We start from the raw sequence: 6,982 nt of genomic DNA, 5'->3' as shown, positions 1-6,982 counted from the left end.
AGCAGCTGCTACCCTTTTGAAACCTGCCTCTTATGAGAGGACTCCAAATGTACATATGTCTATGCCCAAAGGTGCAACACTGAAAAACACCCCTTAGATTAATTTCACAGGCTACCTAAAAAAAAATCAACCTATATGTAGACAGACACACAGATAGATGGATACTATAATTTTAAACAACTAACAGATATATTACCAGATAATTTATTTTTATCATTTTTGTAATGAAAATTGTTGGGTGTTCTGCCAAAATGTTTATGTAATAAGCATTCAACTGTTCATATTAAAAGTAGTAAACTGAAATACAATTTTCATAATTCATTGGGAGATACTTTGCCAAGAGGAAGCAGAACACTGGAAACTAGAGTATTATAAATCAGTTTCAAAGTCCGTTCTCGCAAACAAATTTTCATCAGTTGTATCCAAGTCTATTCCAGAGATGATAATTAGAAATTAGAAGAGAGAGAGAGGTATTTAGTCTGTGGCAGAATGGCAGTGTCAATCAGAGGAATATGGGTAGTTTATTTCTTTCTAAATGTCAGCAAAGCTAGCAGTAAATTCACCCAGTTTATTAGCATTGCCACTCTATTGGGGAGTTAAAAAGAAACTTACTGCATTGATTTCTAAGCTCTAAGAATATCAGTAGATGGCTATTTAAAAGTTTACAAATACCTGGCTCTCTTTCATGCTAATAATTTTCCAGGATGTGAGTTGAAGCTGGTTACAAATAATAAATTTTTCTTTAGCTTTCATATCTGCCTTTAAGTCCATATCTGCCATTGAAACAAAAGTTGCTACTTCAGGTAGCTAAATAATTAAAATAATTGAGTGTGGATGATTTGTTATGTAGAATCTTATTTCCCAAAATAAAACGAACATCAATCATGTAATTCAGTTAATTTTCAGTCTTCATAACCAGAAAATAATCTAGGACAGTAGTTTCGTACTCATTAAAGCTGTCATTTACCAAATGGTACAGTGAACTAATAATTCAGTTCTGAAAAGTTCAGGAAATCAATGAAACTATTCAGATGTTGAAAGTTAAAAGTTTTCTTAAGGCTAGTGCTGGACTACAGTTTGAGTGTACTTAACAGGACTGAGCCCTAATCTACTTTTATCCTTACCCAAATAAAGAAATTATATTTGAGGTAGCAATTTTGCTGCAACATTGATCTCTGAAAGAACCTTTCATCTCAGTTGACCATTTATATATAATAGTAGTACTTATATTATATACTTAAAAAATAAAATAACAACACTTATGTACCTGTTCATGTTTGATTCTCACAGTTAATCAGCTTACCCTCAAACTTTGTTCAAAGTCTTATCAAGTATAAATGTATTATAATAGTAAATATATTAAGTATATGTTTTCATTATGTAATGAGCAAAGATACATGAAGTTTAATATATATTTTAAAATGTAGCTTTTAATAATTGAATTCCGCTTTTCTCATAATGTTTGACTAAAATACTTCAGGTGTTTTTCCACAGGCATTTTTTAAAAATGTAATGGTGTACCTAACTGTACCATTGTACAAGAACACCTGTGAAAAGGTACTGTAGAGAAGGAACTGCCTTTGAAGCCTGCACTTACAAATTCTTTTTTGACCCTTCTGTTGAGTGGTGTACCTTGAATAACCATCACAGATGACATCATGAAGACTGAATGTCATGTGCCATCATTTCACAAGCGCCTAGAGTTAAGCCATTGGGTGCTCTATCCAGGACAATGATTCAGTTTGATTCTGGCATACAAGATCCTTATTTAGTCAATGATGAGACTCAAGATGCCTTAAAAATACAATTCAGGGTTAGGTGTCTATGTGCTCTATATGGAGAATGGGGAGAGTTCACCAAAATTTGATTCAGAAAGCTTAGAGGTGTCTAGAGGAAGCCAAGAAGAAATTCTAAGCAGAGGGTCTTCTGTCCCTCAAAAGACTTACATGCTTGACTCTGAACTTCAGGCACCTCTGTTTACTTGCAATCCAGAACAATCTTGAGACTGAGGCTTGGTGCTTATCATGGTGACAGGGTCCACTTTTGCACAAGTGTTTACAGCACTTCCCCAGGAAACGGAAGATCTGGGTTCTAGACCCTCCTTACCCTGAGAAGACTCAAAACCATTTCTCCCACTTTCCAGGTGAGTGCCCTAATCATAGGCTGTATAGAAAGAACCTTTCATCCTTCCTCTTCTGGCTCAGCCACTAGATAGGCAGAAGTACAAGTGTTATGAGACCAGGAGAACAAGGAAGAGAGAACATGCATCTGTCAGGATGACAAGGTTACAATGCATTTTTATTACCAGGTATACATTTTTCTGGTACTGGTAATATGTGCATGTGCCAGGAAAAGCAGTGGTAGGAGTTGCAAATCTGGTAAAATATCACCTAGGAAAACATGCTAGTGCCAACATGTCTAATGAACACCACAGATGCAGTTTCCAGGTGGCCTTCCCATAAAACTGACTCTTAATCTTGAACCCAGTTTTCCTAGTGACTTATAGCTGTCAAATAATAGTAGTCAGTCTATTTCTATAATCCAGGATATGTCACTGAAAATGTAAAAAATATTAAGAGCAACAAGGCAAAAAAGAAGCATTAGCAAAAATATCAGACAATTACATTTTAGAAAATGACACCTGGCTAAAAGTGCCAAACAACAGAGCTTATCAAAAATACTTCTTGCATCCCTGTACCTGGAGGAATTCATAATGAAATATGTTGGCATCTCCAGTACTAAGGAAATCTGTGCTGAACCCAATACACTTAATTTTGGACCTCAACATATTTCTAATTTGTCAAAATATTGAATATATAATGCATACTTTTAGAAATGTCCTTTTTTGAGTTTAGTTCAGAAAGCAAGATGCAGGCTACCATGTTTTTATTATTATTTAATAATAGGTCCATACAATGATAAAATATTTTTTCAAAGCTTTCCAGGATGTTTCACTTGTTTATCAGTAATAGTTTGTTACTTAATGTCTTCCTGACTCTCAAACTCAGTTACAACAAATACCAAAAAGCAAATAATTTCATGTAAATGAAACAGTTTTTTTCAAATTCCTAGCAGCTGGAGTTTGTTCTTGCTGTTTATTTTGCTTTGTATATAATGGACTAAATTCTCAGCCAGTTTTTAAGTCAAACCTAGATACACTGAGCTAGGCTAACTTTGGCTTTTACCAGCTGACAAAAAGTCTCAGAAATAAAAGGTGGCAAAAGCCAAAAAAGCAACCCACCTTTGAATTCTGAAGAGCAAAGCAAGCAAACCATTCATCCATTCAAAAGGCACATTTGTACAGTCACTAATGCTAACACACTAACTGTGACGCAGTTTTAAGTAAATGTAAAATAAGTTATATAAAAAGAAAGGAAAAAAGTCAAGTGTGTGTGTGTGTGTGTATAAGTATACACTTATTTTAAAATGTCATTCAACATTTTTATTCTGTCTTTTATCCTCCAACCTTTTCAGCCCTGATTATTATTCTAAACAAGTGTTTTAAACAATTAACAGTAAGCATCTTTAAAGAGTGAGAGGAAAACTAACAGTATAATCAGGCACAGCACATAGTAAATGCTAAACAACTTTCAGGAAACCCTACTAAAACTTCTGTTATGGAATGGTACATATCTGCATGTTTACATCAGCTTATACCCTATTCTTACGTAAAGTTTTAAATTCTGCCCAATTGTCTAGAAAAAAGTGTTCTGAAGTCTCTGAAGAATTCACTTCAAAATTTGGATCCTTAAATTACTATGTACAGAATAGATATAGATCGTTTTTACCTGGCAGGGATGCTGTGTAGTTTTAAATGATCTGAACAAGAAAAGTGCTAGGTATGATTATTAGTAACAACAACCTGTGCCCATGTTATTCTTGTGAATATATTTGCATTGTAAAACTTAATAAAAATGTATTAACATAAAAATGAAAGTAACAACATTAAACAATATTTAGCCTGATTCTTACCACTTGTAGCAAAAGCAAACTAAGGTCCCAGTACGGACACTTAGTTAAGTGCAGGCAAGAAAGCACCGGTGCAGACATTGTACTTTTTTAACACACTGACTTAAATGGGAGTTAAAGCTCTGATCATTTACTTTTCCTGAAGGAGGATGTTTCCCTGAATCAGCCTCCAAAGCTGCTATCCTGTAAACACTTTCACAGGAGCAGCACAAGTGACCAGTGTCTTTGATATCAGCAGGACAACTTGCCTATGTAATTACTTGCAGGCATGAATGTGTTCAGGGTAAGAGCCTAGGGCTTTGATTGTATAGCTGACGTCAATGACATTATTCACACAACTCACCAGGATCACTGAAGGGTTTCAGCTTTTCTTTCCTCCTGCTGTTACCTGCATTAGCTGGCAGGGATATGATTACTGGGTTCCAGTTGCATTTCCATTTTCTTGGTCACCCCTTGATGAGGTGCTACCCTAAACAGGGATACACTCAAGCTCTTGCTTAAGTGTTTTGTTTTGTTTTTTTCCAACGGGGGTTATCATAGAAAACAGAGGTTGGAAGAGACCCCAGGAAGTCATCTAGTCCACTCCCCTGCTCAAAGCAGGACCAACCCTAACTCTCTCATTCTTTGGGTCTTAAAAACTTTAAGGATGGCGATTCCACCACCTCTCTGGGCAGCCTGTTCCAATGCTTTACTAACCGTCTTCCTGAGAAAATTTACCCTTGCTAGAACTGTGTCCACCTGGATTTTAAAGCCCAAGCCCTGACAAGGAGCTGGAGCCCTGTTCTCTCACTACTGCCTCATGCAAGAAGCCCAAGTAGAGACTGCTCCTGGGCCCTTCACACCCTTTGCTACCAAATTTAGGGACTGCTCCTGGGCCCTTCAAACCCTCTCCTACTAACTTTTGGGACTGCTGCTGGGTCCTTCACACCCTCTCTTACTGACTTTAGGGACTGTTCCTTGGCCATTCACATGCTTTCCTACTGACTTCAGTGGGAGCAGCATCAGGCCCCGAGTGCCTCATAGGAGGAGGGCAGACAAGGTTCTTTGGGTAGATGTGATACTTTTTATTAAACCAACTAAATAGGTGGAAAAATTGTTCTTTGCAAGCTCTCGGGCACAAACACCCTTGTTTAGGCAGGGAGAGTCTGCTGGTCTGTGTGTGCTGCAGGGCAAACAAGGTTCTTTGGATAGACATGACATTTGTTATTAGATTCATAGCCTATAAGGCCGGAAGGGGCCTTGTAAGATCATCGGGGCCAGCCCCCTGCACCAAGCAGGAAAGACAATGGGGGTCAGGTGACTCCAGCAAGGTGACTGTCCAGTCTCCTCTCGAAGATTTCCAGGGTAGGCAATTGCACCACCTCTGGAGGGAGCTTATTCCACAATCTGGACACTCTGACTATGAAGAAGTTTTTCCTAATGTTGAGCCTGAATCGATCTTCCAGGCATTTGTGGCCATTACTCCTGGTTCTCCCTTCAGGTGCCCTGAATAGTTGCTCACCGAGCCCTTGCTGTACTCCCCTAGTCTAGCCATAAGTTACTACTGGGTCCCCTCTCAGCTGCCTTTTCCCTGATCCCTCAGCCTTTCCTCATATGGCCTGCCACGTAAGACTGATCTTATGGGTGGCTCTTCTTCGGACTCTCTCAGGCTTTGCCACGTGCTTGTTGAAGTGCGATGCCCAGAACTGCAGTCTCACCAGGGCTGAGCAGAGCAGAAGAATCACCTCCTCGGCTTTGCTGGAGATGCAGCCGACTGATGCACGCCAGAGTGTCATCTGCTCTGCTGGCTGACTGCAGCCTCATATTCATAGGGCGGTTTACCATTCCCCCCCCGGGCCCTTTCATTTGTAGACCAAGTGAAGAGTTGCAAAAATCCTTCTTTGCAAGCTTGCAGGCACGACACCTTTTGTTCCAGATGGAGGGTGAGGCTGTCGGTGTTTGCAGGGGGGCAAAGCAGAACCTGGGCAGTCCCCTGCCCTACCACCCCCAGGCTCACTGCCACCCCCCCAAACAAACCAGGGCCCCTCTGCCAGCGCACGGATGAAGGCGGCAGAAAGCGGGCAGGCCGAGGGGAGTCCCCAGCCCTCCGCAGGCGGGGAGAGGAGAGGGGCGTGCCCGGGCAGCGGGTGGAGGCTAGCGCGGGGCGTGGGCAGAGGAGCCGGGGCAGGCGGCGCTTGCGGGAGCAGCCGCGGCCGCCAGCTCTTCCCGCGGGCCCGGGGAGGGTGGGCCCGGAGCGCGGGGCCATGGAGCCCGAGGCGCTGAACCAGACGGGCTGGGGCAACGCGTCGGGGCCGGCGGCGGGGGGCAGCGCGGCGCTGCTGGGCATCGGCGTGGAGAACCTGGTCACGCTGCTGGTCTTCGGGCTCATCTTCGCGCTGGGCGTGCTGGGCAACGCGCTGGTCATCACGGTGCTGGCGCGGAGCCGCGCGGGGCAGCCGCGGAGCACCACCAACATCTTCATCCTCAACCTGAGCATCGCGGACCTGGCCTACCTGCTCTTCTGCGTGCCCTTCCAGGCCACGGTGTACGCGCTGCCCAGCTGGGCGCTGGGCGCCTTCGCCTGCAAGTTCACGCACTACTTCTTCACCGTGTCCATGCTGGTCAGCATCTTCACGCTCTCGGCCATGGCCGTGGACCGCTACGTGGCCATCGTGCACTCGCGCCGCTCCTCAGCCCTGCGGGTGGCCCGCCACGCGCTGCTGGGCGTGGGGCTCATCTGGGCGCTGGCGCTGGCCCTGGCCTCGCCCGTGGCCACAAACCAGCGCCTGGTGCACCGCGCCGCCGGCAACCTCACCTTCTGCTGGGAGCAGTGGCCCGACCCGCGCCACAAGAAGCTCTACGTGGTCTGCACCTTCGTCTTCGGCTACCTGCTGCCCCTGCTGCTCATCTCCTTCTGCTACGCCAAGGTGCGCCCGGGACAGCGGGGGAGGGAGCCCGGCCCGTGCCACCACATCCTTTCCAACCTGGCGCTTTCCCCCCGGGGGGCCGACTCCAGGCGGGGCAGGACGGGTCC

General features: G+C 44.0%; 1 protein-coding gene across 2 annotated transcripts in view; it reads left to right on the top strand.

The window, feature by feature from the left end:
* Positions 1-6,123: 6,123 nt before the first annotated feature.
* GALR1 (galanin receptor 1) overlaps positions 6,124-6,982 on the top strand; it is a 22,994-nt gene continuing 22,135 nt past the window's right edge. For both annotated transcript variants that reach the window (XM_019544810.1, XM_019544804.1), the window contains exon 1: positions 6,124-6,875. In XM_019544810.1, coding sequence (XP_019400355.1) covers positions 6,213-6,875 — 663 coding nt within the window. In that variant the 5' untranslated portion in view covers positions 6,124-6,212. The remainder of the gene's footprint in view (positions 6,876-6,982) is intronic.

Source organism: Crocodylus porosus, unplaced genomic scaffold (assembly GCF_001723895.1).
Source record: "Crocodylus porosus isolate Cpor-Errol unplaced genomic scaffold, CroPor_comp1, whole genome shotgun sequence".
In the NCBI taxonomy this organism is placed as follows: Eukaryota; Metazoa; Chordata; order Crocodylia; family Crocodylidae; genus Crocodylus; species Crocodylus porosus.
The sequence above is the reverse complement of the archived record's forward strand: the minus strand, read 5'-3'. Positions and strand labels throughout refer to the sequence as shown.